Source organism: Mobula birostris, chromosome 1 (genome assembly GCF_030028105.1).
Source record: "Mobula birostris isolate sMobBir1 chromosome 1, sMobBir1.hap1, whole genome shotgun sequence".
NCBI classification, from domain to species: domain Eukaryota; kingdom Metazoa; phylum Chordata; class Chondrichthyes; order Myliobatiformes; family Myliobatidae; genus Mobula; species Mobula birostris.
The window spans coordinates 54,860,232-54,881,991 of NC_092370.1; the positions used below are offsets into that span (position 1 = coordinate 54,860,232).

The 21,760-nt window shown below is 42.0% G+C and overlaps 1 protein-coding gene across 9 annotated transcripts in view; it reads left to right on the forward strand.

The window, feature by feature from the left end:
- Positions 1-21,760, forward strand: part of ccdc178 (coiled-coil domain containing 178) — a 365,844-nt gene that overhangs the window by 138,400 nt on the left and 205,684 nt on the right. Inside the window, exon 19 of one of the 9 annotated variants that reach the window (XM_072259921.1) lies at positions 8,736-8,810. The exons of the other annotated variants lie outside the window; for them this stretch is intronic. Within the exon in view, the coding sequence (XP_072116022.1) occupies positions 8,736-8,780 (45 nt within the window). The 3' untranslated portion in view covers positions 8,781-8,810. Of the gene's footprint in view, positions 1-8,735; positions 8,811-21,760 lie in introns of those variants that run through there. 9 annotated transcript variants of the gene reach the window in all.

Sequence of the window (21,760 nt, forward strand, 5' to 3'; positions counted from 1 at the left end):
TGACCCACTCTTATATTCATTCAGGTTAGGAATGATGAGCAGAATTGGATAATTCAAGCCATGTGTTACTTAATTAAGTTAAAAATTATACTTAGCATGTTTATGAATCAATTTGCTGCATTACCATAAAATGCAGGAATTCAAAAAATTCATTTTAGGCACTGGAGCAACACAGACAGTCAACGTTTTGGGTTGAGACCCTTCATTGGGACTAAAGAAAGAGCGATAGTGAGTATAAAGAGATGAAGAGAAGGGGTGGAAAAGGAACTAGCAGGAGATAGGTGAATCCAGGTGAGTGGGTAATAGATAGATGAAGGTGGGAATGATGTCTGAAGCTGGGAGGCAATATATGGAAGCGACAAAGAGTTGAAGATGATGTAATTTAATAGGAGAGAAAGGTGGAGCATTGAAGAAAGGGAGAGAGATGGGGATGAGAATTGGTGGGAGAAATGGGTTGGTGATGGCCAGTTAGAGAGAGAAGGATAGGGGAGGGGAAAAACATAGGGACATTGGCCGCTTTGTCGACCATCTCCAAATCCATCCACCATTCCAGCCAGTATCTCCCAGTGGCCAGCCATTTCAAATGCACTTCATATTCCCACATTGACATGCCTGTCCATCATCTCCATCACTACCAGTTCGTGACCAAATGATCATTAGAGAAACAATAGCTCATTCTGCTGGGCAGTTCAGTCTGGGAGCATGAACATCAAATCCTCAAACTTCCAGTAATGGTTCCCCCTTTGTCCTTTTATCACTTTTTCTTATTTTTCTCTCTCCTCCTGATCCAACTGATCTCTGTCACACTGTATCATGCCCCTCACCCTCCCTTTGCATCTGCCCATCATCCACACACTCCACCCAATGGTTCCCCTCTTCCTTCCTTCCCTTTGTTCCATGCTTCACTTATTAAATTTCATCATCTTCAGCCCTTTTTCACTTCTAACTACCACCTCCCACTTTCTGGAATTATATATGCCCTCATTTGCCTGTCACTTCTCCTCACCTGGATTGGCTTATCTAGTTCTTGCTCTACTTCATCCCCCCTTTATACTAGCTACCTACCTTTTCTTCCAGTCCATTTGAAGAATCTTGACTCAAAATGTCGATTGACCATTTCCCTCCATAGATGCCACCGAACCTGATGAGCTCCTCCAGTGCCTTTTCTGTTGTTCCAGATTCCAGCATCTGCAATCTCTTGTGTCAACAGTTTGTATTAAGTTATTTTTATTTTTAAGTAAGCATTGCACTTGTATTTTATTTTTTTGAAGGAAGTAACTGATGATATATTTTTCTTGTCATCTTACTTAGGTTATTGTATTGGTGAACATGAAATTTGTAATGTTGGGCATCTATTGTTCATCTTGTGGAAGTACGGGAATTAGGCACAGTATAATGAATGATCTTGAAAGTTAATGCTCTCATGCTTGACACTAAATGTTTGAACAATGTGTAACCAGCAAGAAAAGCCTTTTACTATCATTATCAGAAAGGCTAACCTATTTTGAACTTGCCATGACTGCTTGGTGCTTTCTGCTGTAGCAATTAGCTGATTGCTGTTTTAGGTTGAGTGGCAGGTACAAAAAGCCTTTATTTGGTAACTTGAGGTTCCTGCCAAACAGGTGCTGGCAGTCATTAGTGCATTAGCAGGTACTCTCCTTAAAATTAAGAATGTTGGAGATCAGACAACATGCAAAGCAGGACAGGATGCTAGAAGATGGAGAATGTAAACTGACAAAAATCTCTCAGCATATTTGCTCATGGTGTTCTGTTTAAACCTCAATGAGGAATGATCTGTGAGATGGCTGGGCTTCCATAAGGGCACCTGTACTGTAATATACTACGTGCTACAGCCGCAACTGTAACCTTTGAGTAAGGCAAGGACCAATTTGTCAACATGGTTAAGACAACCAACATGGTCTAACTCAGACCAGACTGCAAAGGAAAATGTTTGGAATTCACAATTGGGTAGCTGAGGTTAGTTATGTTTTTTTTTTCATCAAAGAAAGCTATCTGTGTCAACATTTTATCCTCCATTAGCAGAAATCAGCACATGGATTGTATATTTCCCCTGGTGTAGTGTGCCATTTGCAACTTCAAGGAAAGAACATTCAGGAAGCCACAATCATCCCCTTCAGGCTAATTTACTGAGGGTTATGTCATCTTGCAAATCCCTCTGTAATCATAAATCATTATAGAAGCAGTCTAAGTTTGCGAGCCTTTGCAGCCACATTTTGATGGTGAGTAGTCTGACCTGTGCTGCAATGTCAGGCAGCATATGCTATATTGTGCTTGGGGTTCTAATTGTGTGTAAATGGGATACATCACCATTCTCAAACAGGCTTTCCAGCAGGATCCCCACTACTCCAAGAATCTAATTGTGTATACCGTCAATCTACTCCTGTGGCTTGCCCCATTGAAATAAAAATATGAGGAACCTGTACCAACATGCAAGTGTAACCTTCCCCTCCAGAAACTGGCACCTATGTTTTGCTTGCTAATCATGTACAATCCTGACTCTGTCATTTCCACAAGTTTATACACTATGCTAGAATCTAAGGTGGCGTTGTAAGTGTGAAACTGAATGATAGCTGCCATCAACACTGTTGATTTGCTGCTCGGATTGCACTCTTGGATATGTGGGATAAAGTTGTGTTTTGGAAAGTGGTTTATAGAAATAAATTTTACAAGCTTACGCATTCAGTAACTGGTAAGTCTGCAAGGAAAGGTGCAATCGAGAAAGAGGTAGTTGTCAGTAGCTGATTAACTACTGATACACAGAGTGTATATTGTATGAAGAGGATGTTTCCTATGGTGAGGGAGTTTTGGACCAGAGGGAACAGCCTCAGAATATAGAAGGATGTCCCTTTAGAACAGAGATGAGGAGGAATTTCTTTAACCACAGAATGGTGAATCTGTGGAATTCATTACTACAGATGCCCATGGAGGCCAAGTCATAGGATATATTTTGAGTGGAGGTTGACAGGTTCTTGATTAATAAGGGCATCAACGGTTACAGGGAGAGAGCTGTAGAATGGGGTTGAGAGGGATGGTAAGTCAGTCATGGTGCAATAGCGGCGCAGGCTCGTTTGAGGCATAGTTCTACTCCTATATCTTGCTAAGTTTAAGGACACATTTCCAGTGGTTCTAGTCCATGCCCCTGAATGCGGCTTCAGAAAGGCATTTTTAATGACGGCCAGAGTTGCATCCTTCAGAGGACTTAGAACACACCGATACAACTAACCTCTCCGGTTTGTTCAACCAACCCACATCAAAGTTGCTGGTGAACGCAGCAGGCCAGGCAGCATCTCTAGGAAGAGGTACAGTCAATGTTTCGGGCCGGACTAACTGAAGGAAGAGCTAGGAAGAAATTTGAAAGTGGGAGGGGGAGGGGGAGATCCAAAATGATAGGAGAAGACAGGAGGGGGAAGGATGGAGCCAAGAGCTGGACAGGTGATTGGCAAAAGGGATATGAGAGAATCATGGGACAGGAGACCCAGGGAGAAGGAAAGGGGGGAGGGGGGAAAAAAACCCAGAGGATGGGCAAGGGGTATAGTCAGAGGGGCAGAGGGAGAAAAAGGAGAGAGAGAGAAGGAATGTGTGTGTATATAAATAAATAACGGATGGGGTACGAGGGGGAGGTGGGGCATTAGTGAAAGTTAGAGAAGTCAATGTTCATGCCATCAGGTTGGAGGCTACCCAGACGGAATATAAGTTGCTGTTCCTCCAACCTGAGTGTGGCTTCATCTTTACAGTAGAGGAGGCCATGGATAGACATATCAGAATGGGAGTGGGATGTGGAATTAAAATGTGTGGCCACTGGGAGATCCTGCTTTCTCTGGCGGACAGAGCATAGGTGTTCAGCAAAACGATCTCCCAGTCTGCGTCGGGTCTCGCCAATATATAGAAGGCCATATCGGGAGCACCGGACGCAGTATATCAGCCCAGCCGACTCACAGGTGAAGTGTCGCCTCACCTGGAAGGACTGTCTGGGGCTCTGAATGGTGGTAAGGGAAGAAGTGTAAGGGCGTGTGTAGCACTTGTTCCGCTTACACGGATAAGTGCCAGGAGGGAGATCAGTGGGGAGGATGAATGGACAAGAGAGTCGCGGAGGGAGCGATCCCTGCAGAAAGCAGAGAGAGTGGGGGAGGGAAAGATGTGCTTAGTTGGAGGTGGCAAAAGTTACGGAGAATAATATGTTGGACCCGGAGGCTGGTGGGGTGGTAGGTGAGGACCAGGAGAACCCTATTCCTAGTGGGGTGACGGGAGGATGGAGTGAGAGCAGATGTGCGTGAAATGGGGGAGATGCATTTGAGAGCAGAGTTGATGGTGGAGGAAGGGAAGCCCCTTTCTTTAAAAAAGGAGGACATCTCCCTCGTCTTGGAATGAAAAGCCTCATCCTGAGAGCAGATGCGGCGAAGTCGGAGGAATTGCGAGAAGGGGATGGCATTTTTGCAAGAGACAGGGTGAGAAGAGGAATAGTCGAGATAGCTGTGAGAGTCAGTAGGCTTATTGTCTCCCTCCTGGCACTTATCCTTGTAAGTGGAACAAGTGCTACACATGCCCTTACACTTCCTCCCTTACCACCATTCAGGGCCCCAGACAGTCCTTCCAGGTGAGGCGACACTTCACCTGTGAGTCGGCTGGGGTGATATACTGCGTCTGCTGCTCCCGATGTGGCCTTCTACATATTGGCGAGACCCGATGCAGACTGGGAGATCGTTTTGCTGAACATCTATGCTCTGTCCGCCAGAGAAAGCAGGATCTCCCAGTGGCCACACATTTCAATTCCACATCCCATTCCCATTCTGATATGTCTATGCACGGCCTCCTCTACTGTAAAGATGAAACCACACTCAGGTTGGTGGAACCACACCTTATATTCCGTCTGGGTAGCCTCCAACCTGACGGCATGAACATTGACTTCTTTAACTTCTGTTAATGCCCCACCTCCCCCTTGTACCCCATCCGTTATTTATTTATATACCTGTATAATAGGTCCAGTGTCAGTTCGGCGGCCTCGGATGGGAGTCTCAGCACTCACGACCCAGTGTCGGCTCGACCTCGGCCAGGTGTCTCGGCGCTCACTAATTCACAGTTGCTATTAGTAATAGGAGTCGGAGGCCTTTCCAGTGACAAATGGCATCAAACAAGGCTGCGTTCTTGCCCTGACTCTGTTCAGTATGGTATTCTTTGCCATGCTGACAGATGCCTTCCATAACTACGAAGAAGGAATCCACATCAGGTACAGGACTGACGGCAGGTTGTTCAACCTTAGGCGCCTGCAGGCAGTTACAAGGGTGCAAGAGACTGTCATCAGAGACTTCTTGTTTGCTGATGACTGCGCACTCAACGCCAGCACAGAGCAGGAGATGCAGCGTGAAATGGACTGCTTCTCACAAGCCTGCGACAACTTCGGTCTCACTATCAGCACCCAAAAGACCGAAGTTATGTACCAGCCTGCCCCAGGAAAGCCATACCAGGAGCCGCGCATCACGGTGAAGGGCCAGAACCTCCAGGCAGTCGACAACTTCACCTACCTGGGCAGCATACTCTCTCGCGCAGTGAACATAGACGCTGAGGTCAACAACAGGATTGCCAAAGCCAGCGCCGCCTTTGGGAGACTCCATGAGAATGTCTGGGAGCGGAGAGGACTCAGCCTTACCACCAAGCTGAAGGTCTACTGTGCAGTGGTCCTTACCACCCTCCTTTATGCCAGCGAGACCTGGACTGTCTACAGCAGACAGACCAAACAGCTCAACCACTTTCACCTGAGCTGTCTCCGCAGACTCCTCCACATCAGGTGGCAGGACAATGTCACCAACACGGAAATCCTGGAACAAGCTGGGCTCTGCAGCGTCTACACCCTCCTGCTGAAAGCCCAAGCCAGGTGGGCTGGACGTGTGGTCAGAATGCCAGACAGCTGATTGCCTAAGCAGCTGCTGTACGGAGAACTGTGTCAGGGCAAGCGCTCAGTCGGGGGGCAGAAGAAACGTTACAAAGACTGCCTTAAAGTGTCCCTCAAAGGCCTGGGTGTCGACATCAACACGTGGGAGACACTTGCCCTCGACCGTCCAGCTTGGCGCAGCAAGATCACCACAGGAGCCCGTGCAGCTGAAGTCAGGCGCATCATCGAGGTGCAACGAAAGCGTGCTGTGCGCAAGGCCCGAGCAGCATCCACTGCCACGACCGACAGCACCCACCCACTTGTGTCCCACATGTGGGCGAGCCTTCAGGGCCCGGATTGGCCTCATCAGTCACCTCCGGACCCACAGCCACCAATCTCCCATTTGACTTTGAAGCCATGATCATCTTCGACTACGAAGGACGAACAACAACAACAATTTATATACACACATTCTTTCTCTCTCTCTCCTTTTTCTCCCTCTGTCCCTCTGACTATACCCCTTGCCCATCCTCTGGGTTTTTCCCCCCCTCCCCTCTTTCCTTCTCCCTGAGCCTCTTGTCCCATGATTCTGTCATATCCCTTTTGCCAATCACTTGTCCAGCTCTTGGCTCCATCCTTCCCCCTCCTGTCTTCTCCCATCACTTTGGATCTCCCCCCACCTCACTTTCAAATCTCTTACTAGCTCTTCCTTTAGTTAGTCCCGACGCAGGGTCTCGGCCCGAAACATCGACTGTACCTCTTCCTAGAGATGCCGCCTGGCCTGCTGCATTCACTAGCAGCATTGATGTGTGTTGCTTGAATTTCCAGCATCTGTAGAATTCCTCGTGTCTCTCCGGTTTGTTGCTGTGTTTCAGGTAATACATCACCTCATCTAGAGTGTCAGCGGAAGGTCATACAATGCACTTTGATGAAATTGCAATTATGGTTGAATAGCTGGCAGAGTATGCAGACTCTGAGATAAGGGTGCAGTATGTCCAACAGTGATGTGTGAGATTGTGTGTTAGAGGATATGAATGATAAGAATGAGTTCTGGTTCATAGGTATTGATGGTCGGAAATACATCCAATCCTTGGGGGCTGCAGTACTGGTGTATAACTCCAGGGCTATTGCTTTGAAAGCCTCTGGGTATCCTGATACCCGGTGGATAGAGGGTATCCTCTTTGTCTCCTCAGGTCCCACAGTATCATGTCCAAAGTATTGAATAAATAACAGATTAATTCCCCAGATGTGAAATGGAATTAATTTATTTATTTTCCCTTAAAACCTGAGTTATTTAACTATCATCAGAATTTAGATATTATCCACAAGTACATCTCAGAATTATTCAGATTCATAGTAAGGTGTGGACTTAGCTGTCATTTACTCTGTTATGTACCTTTCATTCACTCTTGACTCTTGAATCGATTCTATTTCACATGAAGTTGATCCTACAGCACAGTCCAATCTTCTGGGATTCCACACATTGTAATGGACCTGATGAACGATTAGAGAGCTCCATGGACTCACACCATGGAGAATAATGAAGTAATTAAAAATACTTCAAAACTTTTCACAAGTGTTGATAAACATTGATAACTTTGACACATAACAAAGTTAGGCTCTTGTCAGTTGTCAAAATATTCCCATGGATGGGTTTCTTCTGACTCACTAACATCAATTTCATTATTCAATATCTTGCTTCATCATTCATCACCTCAACCATCTGGGTTATTGAGGCTAGTCTTACTGATTTGCTTAAGATAATTTTGGAGGAGTGGAGTACAGGTAGTGAGTATGAGTGGCTGATAATGTGAGCTTGAAATATAGTTAGAAGAAGCTTAAATAGAGCATAAATGATTAGATGGACCAGTTTGGTCAAGTTATTTGTTTCTGTGCTGTAAATTATGTATAAATCCTTGTTATTGCAAGACTCCAAGATACTTTTCCCCTTATATATTAATAAACCTGAAGAAAAACTCAATTTTGGAGGGAAATTTTGTACCCTGTCTATAAAGCATCAGCCTTTTTTATTCCATTTCCTGCACCACTGCTCTCCTGAAGAATTACGCCATACCAGAAGCATCTCCTACTTGATTTCATAGAGATGAGAGACTATGGGGAGGCTATTCATTGAATATCAGAGTTGAGCAAGTGTTGTTTATACTCAAGTATCTTTCTCACTATAGATCACAGATCAGTGATCAAGAACGGATAACTGTTTTATTTTTCTCTTTGTTAATCCAGTAGCACTGAGGATAGTGGCAGAAACGCACCTGCTGCCCAGTAGAATTAGTTCATACCCAATCTAGGAATTGAACTTGGACTTCAAATGGTTTATGTTGAAGTGAACAATGGATTTGCCTATTAAATTTTCAGAACTACTGTTAATCATCATCAGTGTGTTTTGATAATTTGTCCACAGCAACTAGTTAGAAAATGTAATTGAAAAGAACAGAATTATCTAGTTAAAGTTTTGAGATAGTCAATAGCCACAGTCTCCCCTGTATTCATTTTTCATAAATGATAAACATAAGGTGAGGTGATTGATTATATAAACTAGTGCTCTTGTGTAGATGCAGCATGAAAGAATAGATCTCAGGGCACTGTTGCTTTATGATTTGCAAAAATGCACTCACTGACATTTGTGGAGCATGATATCTTTGCTGCACCATTATGTGTGTAGCTACAAGATTTACACTAGAATGGGTGTAAAGAAATAGTGTTTCATTGGCCATCTGATATAGAAATACGGTAGGTTTTAGAGAAGAATGTTCAGAAACCTGTAGAAAATATTTAACTATTTATCTAATTTTATTTCTTTTTTCATTCCTTTTTTCTACCATTCCAGTATTATTTCCACAAATTATCTTCCCCAGACAAAGCAGATGGATGACCTCATGTAACACATATCTAGATGAGCGGAAATTAATTTATAAAAAGACATGTTTGAACAGTGGATGAAGTGCATGGCAGTCCTTTTCCCATCTTCCTCAAAAAACCTGACTAAGCTAGTGAAGCGCACTATTTAAAGAAAGCTGGAGTGTGACTTTCAATCACTGTTGAGATTTGAGGGCTCCCAGTCAAATTCAATTTTCTAATGCAATAGTAGTCATTACTTTTTCTATAGGAGTGAAACTGAGTTAATTCATAACATTGTACTAATATCATAGCATTTGTTGAATTAATAAAACTGATAGTTTTTTTAAAATTTCCGTGTGTGTATAATGGTTCCTTAGTCTCTTAAGGTTAGTAATGGCTTTTTTTTGTGAAGTAAAATGTGTGTTTCTCTGTTTCTGAGCATGGACTGTGTCCATCGATACATATAAGCTGTAAACAGGGACAGTATTAAACTGTGGTTGAGGAATAAATATCTTTATTTGCATCAGTAGAAAATCTCTGTTGCCTTATGGCATTTAGCTGTGGTGAGTGCCCTCCACAAACCTGATAATGCCAGTGTCAGTGAGCCATGTGAGTTGTCTCCACAGGCTGTAAATTGGATCCCCTCAGTGACCAGTTAATGTTTTATATTTTCAATGCATGTTTTACTTTTTCACAGCAGCTAGAATATTTAGCAAAATAAAAATTTAAAATGATTTTTGGTAATACTGTCATGTTAATTTTTTATAGTTAAAAGGGTTTATTTAAATCAAGAAGACTGCTAGTCTCAAACTCTGAATCTGAAAGATTACTAACAGCCACAGCTACTTGCTTGATGAGAGAGTCACATTGCTTATCTAATGTGGAAACTCCATGTGGTATATAGTTTCATTAAACGGTGATCAAGAATACATTAGTTCAAAAGATGAAGAGGCAGTGAAGCTCAATCCACCACATATCTCTGTGCAACAACTTTAAATGGGTTATTGAGGTGCAAAAGATTTGAGAGTGAACAATTCTACAGTTGGAGGATGTTAATGCCTGAACCCTATACTTGTGAAGAATTTTACTCACTTTTTATGCGGATGGTTATATAAGGAATTATGGTACTGTAGAAATCTAGGGACAGCATAATATAATATGAATGCAGTTATGTAATGTAAAACTAAAGAAATCTGCGAAATATGAAAACATTTTTACTGGCAATAACTGTTCTTTTCATTGTTGGTGTGCAATGTCAAGAGCATATGACTTTTCAAATTGTAGAACTAAAAGTTAATTGAGATTATCATTGCCATGCTGTTGGATGTTCACTTTAGAAAAGTCTAATTTACTTTCAATCTTTTGTAATTAATCAATTTACTTAAAATATTAAAGATACAGATGCTTGTAGATTGTTTGATTATAAATACATTTTCGGTTACTATTCATGATGAAGAATTTCTGGCAATGGATAATAGAATATGGTTCATAATATTGAAGTACAAAATTCTTATGTATTAATTTCAGCAAGTGCGGCCTATGTTTCTTTGAAACAATTACCGGAAATTTAATGAGATTCTTTCACTGATGAATGTATGAAATTCCCTTTGTGATATCAACCTGGAAGTAATGGCATGCCACAAATTTGCAAAGTTATAGGTATAACATGGTAAATATACATGGTATTTTGAATGATATTTTCAACACATGGTAATTAAAAGTGATTTTACAATCTTTTTAATTATTTTCTTCTCGGCATTCTCATTCCACAGACTTGCATTTTGGATGACATTAGTATTTGAGATGCTTTAAAGGAGTGGACATAACATAAAAAAAAATTCTCACAGCTACTTTGCTAGTCCTTAAGATCAGAGCTGTTTTCATCTTTGACCTCAACTTAACTTTACTTCTGAATCTCTTAAACATCAAAAATCTATTTTCGTAAGACATAAATATGCTTAATGACTCCAGATTCACAGCTCTCTGGGGTAGAGAATTCTACAGATTCATGGATAAAAAATTCCTACCCTTGCAATCATACCTGCAGCTGCAGAGAAGGGGCAGATCTGCACTGAAAGTCACAGTTGCTATGAATTGTTATGCCTCCAATTTATTCCAGGATGACACTTGAGTCATTAGTGACATTTCTCAATTTGCACCACACTTACATAGGAGAAGTAATGGCTACTCTATTCTCAGAGATGACCTGAGATATTAACATTTTTTGTCTTTTGTTTTAGATTTCTTACACCACAGTTCCTTGATTTACTAGTACAAGAATCACGTTGCTAACTGGAGTTTTAGATTTCCTCCATTGTACTTGCCACAAAGTTCAAAGAAGATTAAAGTTCAAAGTAGATTGAGGCAAGGGGAGAAAAAAATCAGAGGACATGGGTTAAGGGTGAGGGGGGAAAAGTTTAAAGGGAACATTAGGGGGGGCTTCTTCACACAGAGAGTGGTGGGAGTATGGAATGAGCTGCCAGACGAGGTGGTAAATGCGGGTTCTTTTTTAACATTTAAGAATAAATTGGACAGATACATGGATGGGAGGTGTATGGAGGGATATGGTCCGTGTGCAGGTCAGTGGGACTAGGCAGAAAATGGTTCGGCACAGCCAAGAAGGACCAAAGGGCCTGTTTCTGTGCTGTAGTTTCTATGGTTTCTATGATGACAGATATAGAGTCAATAAAAAGCACGGCAAAGAAACAGGCCCTTTAGCCCATCTACTCTGTATGGAACCAGATAAGCTGCCTAGTCCCATCAACCTGCACTGGATCATAGCCGTCTATACCCCTACTATCCATATATCCAAACTTCTCAAACGTTGAAATCAAGTTTGCATGCACCACTTGGACTGGCAGCTGGTTCCACGTTCTCACAACCCTCAAAGTGAAGAAGTTTCCCCTCATGTTCCCCTTAAACTTTTTACCTTTCACCCTTAACCCATGACCTCTAGTTGTAGTCCCACCCAACCTCAGTGGAAAAAAGTCTGCTTGCATTTACCCTATCTATACTCCTCAAAATTTTGTACACCTTTATCACATCTCCCCTCAGTCTTCTAAATTCTAGAGAATAAAGTTCTAACCTATTTAATCTTTCCTTATAGTTCAGGTCCTCCAGTCCCAGCAACATCTTTGTAAATATTCCATGTAATCTTTCAATCTTTTTTACAACTTTCCTGTAGATAGGTGAGCAAAACTGCACACAATACTCCAGATTATGCCTCATTAACATCTTAAACAACTTCAGCATAACACCTCATCAACTGTACTTAGTACTTTGATTTATGAAGGCCAATGTGCCAAAAGCTTTCTTTATGACCCTATCTATCTGTGACACCACTCTCTATGAATTATGTATTCCCAGATCCCTTTGTTCTACCACACTCGTCAATGCCCTTGTGCTCACTGTGTAGGACCTGGTTGGTCCCACCAAAGTGCAACCCCCCACACTTGTCTGCATTAAATTCCATCTGTCATTCTTCAGCCCATTTTTCCAGTTAGTCAAGATCTGACTGCAAGCCACGATAGTCTTCCTTGCTGCCCACGACACCCCCAATCTTGTTGTCATCTGCAAACTTGCCATTCCAGATCACCATATTTTCATCCAAATTGTTGATATAAATGACAAACAACAATGGAGCCAGTACTGATCACGGCAGCACTCCACTAATCACAGGCCTCCAGTCAGAGAAGGAACCATCTACTACCACTGTCTGGATTCTCCCACAAAGCCAATGTCTAATCCAATTTACTACCTCATCTTAAATGCTGAGCGACTGAATCTTCTTGACCAACCTCCCATGTGTTATCTTGTCACGTTCCTTGCTAAAGTCTTTATAGACAACATCACTGCCTTGACTTTCCTGGTAGCTTCCTCGAAAAACTCTATAAGATTAGTTAGAAATGATGTACCGCACACAAAACCATGCTGACTATCCCTGATCAGTCCCTGCCTGTCTAAATATTCATATATCTGGTCCCTTAGAATACCTTCCAGTAACTTTCCCACAACTGATACCTGGCTCACCAGCCTATAATTTCCTGGTTTATTTTTAGAGCCGTTCTTAAATAGCGGAACAACATTGGCTATCCTCCAATACTCTGGTACCTCAGATGTCGCTAATGATGATTTAAATACCTCTGCTAAGGCCCCTGCAATTTTTGCACATGCCTCCTGTAATGTCTGAGGGAACACCTTGTTGGGCCCCCTTGGGGACTTATCCACTCTAATTTTCTTCAGGACAGCGAACACCTCCTCCTCTGTCATCTGTATAGGGTCCAAAATTTCACTGCTACATTGCCTCACATCTATGGACTCTGTAATCCCCCTCCTAAGTAAATACAGATGCAGAATATCCATTTAAGATTTCCCCCATCTCTTTTGGCTCTATGCATAGATTGCAATTTTGATCTTCCAGAGGACCAATTTTATCCCTTGCAATCCTTTTGCTCTAAACATATTTGTAGAATGCCTTCAGATTCTCCTTCATCTGTTGGTAGAATCTCAGGTGGTGACAAGACAGCGTACAGGAGTGAGATATGCCAACTAGTGGAGTGGTGCCACAGCAACAATCTGGCATTCAACATCAGTAAGATGAGAGAGCTGATTGTGGACTTCAGGAAGGGTAAGATGGAGGAACACATATCAATCCTCATAGAGGGATCAGAAGTGGAGAGAGTGAACAGTTTCAACTTCCTGGGTGTCAAGATCTCTGAGGATCTAACCTGGTCCCACATATCGATGTAGTTATAAAGAAGTCAAGGCAGCAGCTATACTTTATTAGGAGTTTGAAGAGATTTGGCATGTCAACAAATACACTCAAGAACCTTTATAGTTGTGCCGTGGAGAGCATTCTGACAGGCTGCATCACTGTCTGGTATGGAAGGGCTACTGCATGAGACCGAAAGAAGCTGCAGAAGGTTGTAAATCTAGTCAGCTCCATCTTGGGTACTAGCCTACAAAGTACCCAGGACATCTTTAGGGAACGGTGTCTCAAAAAGGCAGTGTCCATTATTAAAGACTTACAGCACCCAGAGCATGCCCTTTTCTCACTGTTACCATCAGATAGGAGGTACAGAAGCCTGAAGGCACACATTCAGCGATTCAGGAACAGCTTCTTCCCCTCTGCCATCCGATTCCAAAATGGACATTGAGTCTTTGGACACTACCTCACATTTTTTTAATGTACAGTATTTCTGTTTTTACACTTCAAAAAAAAATCTATTCAATATATGTAACTGATTTACTTGTTTTTTTTTCTCTGCTAGATTATGTATTGCATTGAACTGCTGCTGCTAAGTTAACAAATTTCACGTCATATGCCGGTGATAATAAACCTGATTCTGATTCATCTTTTCTGCTAGGGAAACCTCATGCCTCTTTTAGCCCTCCTGATTTCCTTCCTAAGTGTTCTCTTGTATTTCTTATGCTCTGTAAGTAACTTATTTGTGTGCTGTGCACCTCCTTTTTTTCTTAACCAGGGCCTCAATATCTCTTGAAAATCAAGGTTATCTAAACTTATTATCCTTACCTTTTATTCTGCCTGGCACATGCAAGGTTTTGTGCTCTCAAAATTTCACTTTTGAAGGCCTCCACTTACCAACTATACCTTTGCCAGAAAATAGCCTGTCCCAATTCTTTCTGATAGCATCAAAACTGACCTTTCTCCAAGTTAGAATCTCAACTCGCAGACCAGACCTTTCGTTTTCCAAATTTACTTTGAAACTATTATGATCACTAGATGCAAAATGTTCCTCTATGCAAAGTCTGTACCACTCCTGTCTCATTCCCTAACAGCAGATCAAGTATCACACACTTTCTCATTGGGACTTCTATGTACTGATTAAGAAAACTTTCATGAACACATTTGACAAACACTATGCCACCTAGTGTACTTACAGTGTGGGAGTCTTAGTCAATATGCAGAAAGTTAAAATTACCTACTGTAACAATCTACGTTTCTGGCAACAGTCTTCAATCTCTCTACAGATTAGTTCCTCTAAATCCTGTGGACTCTTGTGTGGTCTATAATATAACCTCATTTACGTGGTTATACATTTCTTATTCCTCAGTTCCACCCATAAAGCCTCACTAGCTGAGTTCTCCAGTCTGGCCTGACAGAGCATTACCATGACATTTTGCCTGACTAGTATTGTCACCCCTTCCCCTTTAATCCCTCCCACTCTGTCATGTCTAAAACAAAGGAACACTGGAATATTGAGCTACCAGTCCTGCCCCTTCTGCAACCAAGTCTCACCAATGTCTACAATATCATAATTCCATGTGTTGATCTATGCCCTGAGCTCGTGTGCCTTTCCTACAACACTTATTGCATTGCAATATATGCAGCTCAGAATATTATTCGCACCATGCTCAATCCTTAGATTTTTGACTTTGTCTGAGGTCTTAACAACCGCTCCACTATCTGTTCTGACACTCTGGTTCCCATCCCCCTACAGTTCTAGTTAAGATCCCTGTGCAGCACTAGCAAACCTTCCCACTAGGATATTAAACCCCCTCCAATTCAAGTGCAAACCGTCTCTTTTGTACAGGTCCCATCTTCCCTGGAAGAGAGCCCAATGATCCAAAAATCTGATGCCCTCCATCCTACACTAACAGCCTAGCCACATGCTAAACTGATCTTCCTCAGAATGTGACATGGGTAGAAATCCTGAGATTAAAACCTGGAGGTCCTGTCTTTTAACTTAGCACGTAACTCCCTGAATTCAGTATGCATAACATTGTCACTCTTCCTACCTGTGTCGTTGCTACCATTAGTACATTGGTATGACATATACCATACCTCTGGCTATTCACCATCCCTCTTAAGAAGGCTGAGGACTCGATCCAAGATGTACTAGACCCTTGCATCTGGGAGGCATTATACCATCTGGAAATCTCATTCTCGTCCACAGAACCTCCTTTCTGTTCCCCTAACTAATGATTAGATTAGATTAGATTATGAGGACACACATTCCTCTTTTATTGTCATTTAGTAATGCATGCATTAAGAAATGATACAAAGTTCCTCCAGAATGATATCACAGAAACACAAGACAAACCGACTGAAAACCTGACAAAAACCACATAATTATAACACATAGTTACAATAGTGCAAAGCAATACCGTAATTTGACGAAGAACAGACCATGGGCACGGTAAAAGAATGTCTCAAAGTCTCTTGAAAGTCCCATCATCTCATGCAGACGGTAGAAGGAAGAAAAAACTCTTCCTGCCATGAGCTTCCAGCACCGCAAACTTGGCAATGCAGCATCCTGGAAGCACCCAACCACAGCCGACTCTTGAGTCTGTCCGAAAACTTGGAGCCTCCAACCAACCCTCCGACACCAAGCACCGAGCACCATCTCTGCCAAGCGCTTCGACTCCAGCCTCGGCAACAAGCAATAGGGAAAGCTGTGGATTTGGGGCCTTCCCCTCCGGAGATTCTCGATCGCACAGTAGCAGCGGTAGTGAAGCAGGCATTTCAGAAGTTTTCTCCAGGTGTTCCTCCGTGCTTCTCACGTCTGTCTCCATCAAATCAGGATTGTGCATGGCCCCTAGTTAACACATACAATATCATTTTGGAGCGGTCGTGCTCACTGTGTCGCACCGCCATCTTCTCCTCCGTCACGTCACCTGTTAACACAACACACCTCTTTCCCCCTTCCCTTCTGAGTCACAGTTAGACTCAGTGTCAGAGACCTGACCACTGTGTTTCTGCTTTTCAGTTTTACATGTTCATCCTTTATCTGCATTAGGGAGCAAGCTGCAGAGGAGCAGGAAGAGGAGAGTTGAGGAGCAGTGGAAGAAGCAGCAGTGATTCCATTTCAGGGAGTCAGGGAGTGACTGATGACAATGAATTTAAAGGGAGTCCGGAGAACCTACTTCCAATTCAAACTCCTCAGAGAACAAAGCAATCCAACCATGTTTACATCACATCTTGATCATCATTCAGGCATGTCTGTTGAATAGCAAATAAAGTACTTGATTTACAAGTGTGAGAAAATTACCATTTCCAATGAGAGGGAATCTAGCTATTCCTCTGCATCTTTAAATTACGTACATTAACTTTACATAAACCACAAACACTATCATTCTATAGGTTACCATAGTCTAGAATTGAATTGAATTGAATTGACTTTATTACCTACATCCTTCATATACATGAGGAGTAAAAATCTTTATGTTATGTCTCTGTCTAAATGTGCAATATGCAATTTATATTAATTTGTAATAAGTAGTATGTACATCAGTAAATATAACCTAGAAATACAATTGTATCAGCATGAATTAATCAGTCTGATGGCCTGGTGGAATAAGTTGGCCTGTTGATCCTGGCTTTTATGTTGCGGTACCGTTTCCCAGATGGTAGCAATTGGAACAGTTTGTGGTTGGGGTGACTTGGCTCCCCAATGATCCTTTAGGCCCTTTTTACACACCCGTCTTTGTGGTTGTCCTGAATAGTGGGAAGTTCACATCTACAGATGCACTGGGCTGTCCGCACCCCTCTCTGCAGAGTCCTGCAATTGAGTGAAGTACAGTTCCCGTACCAGGCAGTGATGTAGCCAGTCAGGATGCTCTCAGTTGTGCCCCTATAGAAAGTTCTTAGGACTTGGGGTCCCATACCAAACATCTTCAATCATCTGAAGTGAAGGAGGTGCTGTTGCGCTTTTTTTTAACCATACAGCCGATAGGTACAGATCACGTGATGTCTATGTCAAGGAACTTAAGGATATTCACCCTCTCAACCTCATATCCACTGATGTCAATAGGAGTTAGCCTGTCTCCATTCCTCCTGTAGTCTACAACCAGCTCCTTTGTTTTTGTGATATTGAGGGAGAGGTTGTTTTCTTGACACCACCGTGTCTGGGTGATAACTTCTTCTCTCTAGGCTGCCTTGTTATTATTTGAGATTAGGCCAATCGATGTACTGTCATCAGCAAATTTAATTAGCAGATTGGGGCTCTGGGTGGCGACACAGTCATGGGTATACAGAGCGTTTTTTTTATGCCATGGACTAATACCATTAAGCAAGGGGTCCATGGACCCCAGTTTGGAACCCCTGGTCTAGACGATTAACTGGACCATTCACAACATGGTGTCAATTTGAGTAGGTCAAAATTTTATGATTCTATAAGGACACTCAAGGACAGCTTTAATCCTGCATATATCAGACATTTGAGCAAACGCTTCATTCCTAAAAGATGAACTTTTGATCTCCCAATTTACCTCACTGTAACCTTTGCACATTTTGTGACTACCTTCACTGTGCTTTCTCTGCAGCATGATATTCAAAATTGTGTCTTTTTTACTTTAGCTCGGGACTTGGAGCTGTTATACCCATCAACCATCAGGCTCTTAAACCAGGGAGATAATTTCAAACACCCAAACACTGAACTGATTCTACAGCCTATAGACTCACTTTTAAGGACTTGACAACATGTGTTGATATTTATTGTTTTTTTTCTTTTCTTTTTGTATTTGGACCGTTTATTGTCTTTTGCACATAGGTTGTTTGTCTATTTGTGTCGTATGTGGTTCATCATTGGTTCTATTGTATTTCTTTCTATTTACTGTGAATGTTCACAGTAAAAGGAATCACTGGATTGTATATGGTAACATATGTACTTTGATAATAAATTTAGTTTGAACTTTGAATTTTGTAAAAGGAACAACAGTAAAGCAATACCAATCTACTTACTTTGCACCATTTACAAGGATTAAATTAGCAATGTGATAGAAAATTCTCCACTCAAATCAGTAAATATTATTCTCAAACAATATCCCAGTGCCTTGATTTCATCTAGGACCCTAATCCTAAGATCTCCAAAAGTTAATTGTTTAGCTGCCATTCTCCATTTTCAAATTCCACTTTTACTAATTTCTTTGGCACTGAGAGAGTAAAGGTTATAGACAATAGACAATAGGTGCAGAAGTAGACCATTTGGCCCTTCGAGCCTGCACCGCCATTCTGAGATCATGGCTGATCATCTACTATCAATAGCCGGTTCCTGCCTTGTTCCCATAACCCTTGATTCCCCTATCTATAAGATACCTATCTAGCTTCTTCTTGAAAGCATCCAGAGAATTGGCCTCCACTGCCTTCTGAGGCAGGGCGTTCCACACCTCCACAACTCTCTGGGAGAAGAAGTTCCTCCTCAACTCTGTCCTAAATGACCTACCCCTTATTCTTAAACCAGGCCCTCTGGTACTGGACTCTCCCAGCATCTGGAACATATTTCCTGCCTCTATCTTGTCCAATCACTTAATAATCTTATATGTCTCAATCAGATCCCCCCTCAATCTCCTTGATTCCAGCGTGTACAAGCCCAGTCTCTCTAACCTCTCTGCGCAAGACAGTCCGGACATCCCAGGAATTAACCTAGTGAACCTTCGCTGCACCTCCTCCACAGCCAGGATGTCTTTCCTTAACCCTGGAGACCAAAACTGCACACAATACTCCAGGTGTGGTCTCACCAGGGCCCTGTACAAATGCAAAAGGATTTCCTTGCTCTTGTACTCAATTCCCTTTGTAATAAAGGCCAACATTCCATTAGCCTTCTTCACTGCCTGCTATACTTGCTCATTCACCTTCAGAGACTGATGAACAAGTACTCCTAGATCTCTTTGTATTTCACCCCTACCTAACTCCACACCATTCAGATAATAATCTGCCTTCCTGTTCTTGCTCCCAAAGTGAATAACCTCACACTTATTCACATTAAACGCCATCTGCCAAGTTTCTGCCCACTCACCCAGCCTATCCAAGTCACCTTGAATTCTCCTAACATCCTCATCACATGTCACACTGCCACACTGCCACTCAGCTTAGTATCATCAGCAAACTTGCTGATGTTATTCACAATGCCTTCCTCTAAATCATTGATATAAATCGTAAACAGCTGTGGTCCCAATACCTAGCCCTGTGGCACCTCACTAGTCACCATCTGCCATTCCGAGAAACACCCATTCACTGCTACCTTTTGCTTTCTATCTGCCAACCAGTTTTCTATCCATGTCAGTATCCTCCCCCCAATGCCATGAGCTCTGATTTTACCCACCAATCTCCTATGTGGTATCTTATCAAATGCCTTCTGAAAGTCAAGGTACACCACATCCACTGGATCTCCCGCGTCTATCTTCCTGGTTACATCCTCAAAAAACTCCAGTAGATTAGTCAAGCATGATTTGCTCTTGGTAAATCCATGCTGGTTCCCCAATCCTATCACTGCTATCAAGATATGCCGCTATTTCATCTTTAATAATGGACTCTAGCATCTTCCCCACTACTGATATTAGGCTAACAGGGCGATAGTTCTCTGTTTTCTCCCTCCCTCCTTTCTTAAAAAGTGGGATAACATTAACCATTCACCAATCCTCAGGAACTGATCCTGAATCTGAGGAACATTGGAAAATGATCACCAATGCATCCGCAATTTCCAGAGCCACCTCCTTTAGTACCCTAGGATGCAGACCATCTGGACCTGGGGATTTATTAGCCTTCAGTCCCATCAGTCTACTCATCACCGTTTCCTTCCTAAGGTCAATCTGTTTCAGTTCCTCTGTTACTCTATATCCTTGGCCCATCCATACATCTGGGAGATTGCTTGTGTCTTCCTTAGAGAAGACAGATCCAAAGTACTTATTAAATTCGTCTGCCATTTCTCTTTTTCCCATAACAATTTCTCCCAATTCATTCTTCAAGGGCCCAACATTGTTCTTAACTATCTTCCTTTTCTCTTCACATACCTAAAAAAACTTTTGCTATCCTCCTTTATATTCCTAGCTAGCTTGCGTTCATACCTCATTTTTTCTCCCCGTATTGCCTTTTTAGTTAAGTTCTGTTGCTCCTTAAAAATTTCCCAATCATCCGTCTTCCCACTCACCTTACCTCTGTTATACTTCCTTTTTAATGCTACGCTATCTCTGACTTCCTTTGTCAACCGCTGTGGCCACTTTCCCCCCTTTGAATCTTTCCTTCTCCGGGGGACAAACTGATTTTGCACCTTGTTAGCAGAGGTAAAGGAAGGTAATTTTGGCTGATCTTATGAAATATAACTCAGTCTGTCAATCTCAAGATAGACTTTGATAGATTGAAGTATAGGCGGGTTAGTGCAAGAAAGGGGCATTGAATTAAAAGTTCATTCTGATCTGGCACTTGGAGCTGAAAAGCCCAATTCTGCTTCACTTTTTATGGTTCTTTTTAAGTGCAATGTTGACACAGCCTCATATTTCCATATTCGTGTTCCATTTTTAGCTCATCTTTAGTTTCCAATTACAATATGATCTGGTCATTAACCCAGCGTAAAGACATCCAGATTTAACTTCCTCAGTTTTCTTCAACTTAGGTTCTATTATCATCCCTCTTGCCCCTTCAAGCAGCAGCAACAGAATTAGATTATTTATCTTAATATTGAACCTGCTGTCATTTTACTTCTAAGTATTTTCCATTTCCACCTATTATCAGAATCGGGTGTATCATCACTGATACATGTGTAATTTATTGTTTTGTGCCGGCGATGCAGTGAAATACGTATGCTACAAGTTACAATAAGAATTAACTAAAAAATTAAGTAAGTAGTGCAAAAAGAGAGCAATAGTTGTGAGGTAATATTTATTGTCCATTCAGAAATCTGATGGTGGATGAGAAGAAGCTGTTCCAAAACAACGGTGATGATTTCCTATTCCCCTTTCCATACAGTATACCCAAAATTCCTAGATCCCTTCCAGGTACTTGAGTTTGTTTTGATTCTGACAGAATGGAGTTTTGTTTTAGATTTCTGGATAGTGGTGATAAATTTCTGCAATACATTAGCAAAGCTGTTGCATTTACACTGCACCAGCATCGTGGTATGCATCTGAAGCTGCACGCTTTTCTTTTTGGTTACCCATCAGCTACATCATAGGAGATCTAGTATTTCTTTAAATTGTTTTTCCCCAATCTGTTCATTAAGTTGGAAGCTATTAGCTTGGTTTGTAAATTCTTCTATCCACAAGCTGTTAAATGGTTTT